Source organism: Poecilia reticulata, linkage group LG6 (genome assembly GCF_000633615.1).
Source record: "Poecilia reticulata strain Guanapo linkage group LG6, Guppy_female_1.0+MT, whole genome shotgun sequence".
Lineage (NCBI taxonomy): Eukaryota > Metazoa > Chordata > Actinopteri > Cyprinodontiformes > Poeciliidae > Poecilia > Poecilia reticulata.
Genome location: NC_024336.1, coordinates 30956310 through 30957383, shown reverse-complemented (window position 1 = coordinate 30957383; position 1074 = coordinate 30956310). Strand labels below are relative to the sequence as shown.

Here is a 1074-nt window from a genome sequence, read left to right as displayed (position 1 = left end):
TGTCAGAGTCTGGTCCGCATTGCCGGCAGTAAGTCGGGCTCGTTTCCGGTGAGAGTTGGACTCCGCCAAGGCTGCCCTTTGTCACCGATTCTGTTAATTACTTTTATGGACAGAATCTCTGACCAGCCGAGGTGTTGATCCGTTTTGGTGGCCTTAGGATCACATCTCTGCTTTTTGCGGATGATGTGGTCCTGTTGGCTTCATCAGAACGTGATCTGCAGCTCACTGGAGCGGTTCGCAGCCGAGTGTGAAGCGGCCGGGATGAGGCTCAGTGCCTCCAAATCTGCGGGTCTTGAGCCAGAAAAGGGTAGAGTGCCTTCTTCGGGTTGGGGGGGTCGTCCTGCCTCAAGTGGAGGAGTTTAAGTATCTTTTGGTTCATGAAAGAGGGAAACATGGAGCAGGAGGTCGGCAGGCAGATTGGTGCAGCGCTTGCAGTGAAGCAGTCGCTGTATCGGCGCCCACTTCAACGCAGTGATGTACCTACTTCAGTCTGTATGTAGAGTGAAGTGAGCACCGATACAGCGCTGCTCCTTCACATTAAGAGGAACCAGTTGAGGTGGCATTTGGTCAGGATGGACGCCTCCCTGGTGAGGAGTTCAGGTCCCACCAGAAGGAGGCCCCAGAGGAAGATCCAGGACTGGGGGGATGATGTTCCTCTGCTGGGAACGCCGTGGGATTCCTGGAGGAGCCGGAACAGGAGGCTGGAGAAGGGACGTCTGGGCCTCCTACTGATTCTGCTGACCCCGCGACCCGACCCCGGATAAGAGGAAGGAAATGGATGAAAACAGCTGGTCTAGCCAAAGGCCAATCTGGATCTACACTTGCACCCAGATCCATTTACCACAAGGCTCACAATACTTTAATCCTTTTTTTAAAATAGAAAAAACAATTTAAAACTAGTTTTTGATTTTTTTATTCCAAAAGTATCAAATTTTATGGCCAGCCAGTTTTGACACCCCTGACCTGAAAGCAACTAACTCACCAAAAACTGTGGAGATGGACGGAAACTTCTGACTCTGAAGGAGGATTTTAAATAATTTTTTACAATTTTGAAATCATTTCTGTTAATGAAAC

General features: G+C 49.8%; 1 protein-coding gene across 1 annotated transcript in view; it reads right to left on the bottom strand.

Moving 5' to 3' along the window:
• Nucleotides 1–563, bottom strand: part of fanca (FA complementation group A) — a 33217-nt gene extending 32654 nt beyond the window's left edge. The window contains exon 1 of the mRNA XM_017305181.1: nt 515–563. Within this exon, the coding sequence (XP_017160670.1) occupies nt 515–563 (49 nt within the window). The remainder of the gene's footprint in view (nt 1–514) is intronic.
• Nucleotides 564–1074: the final 511 nt, after the last annotated feature.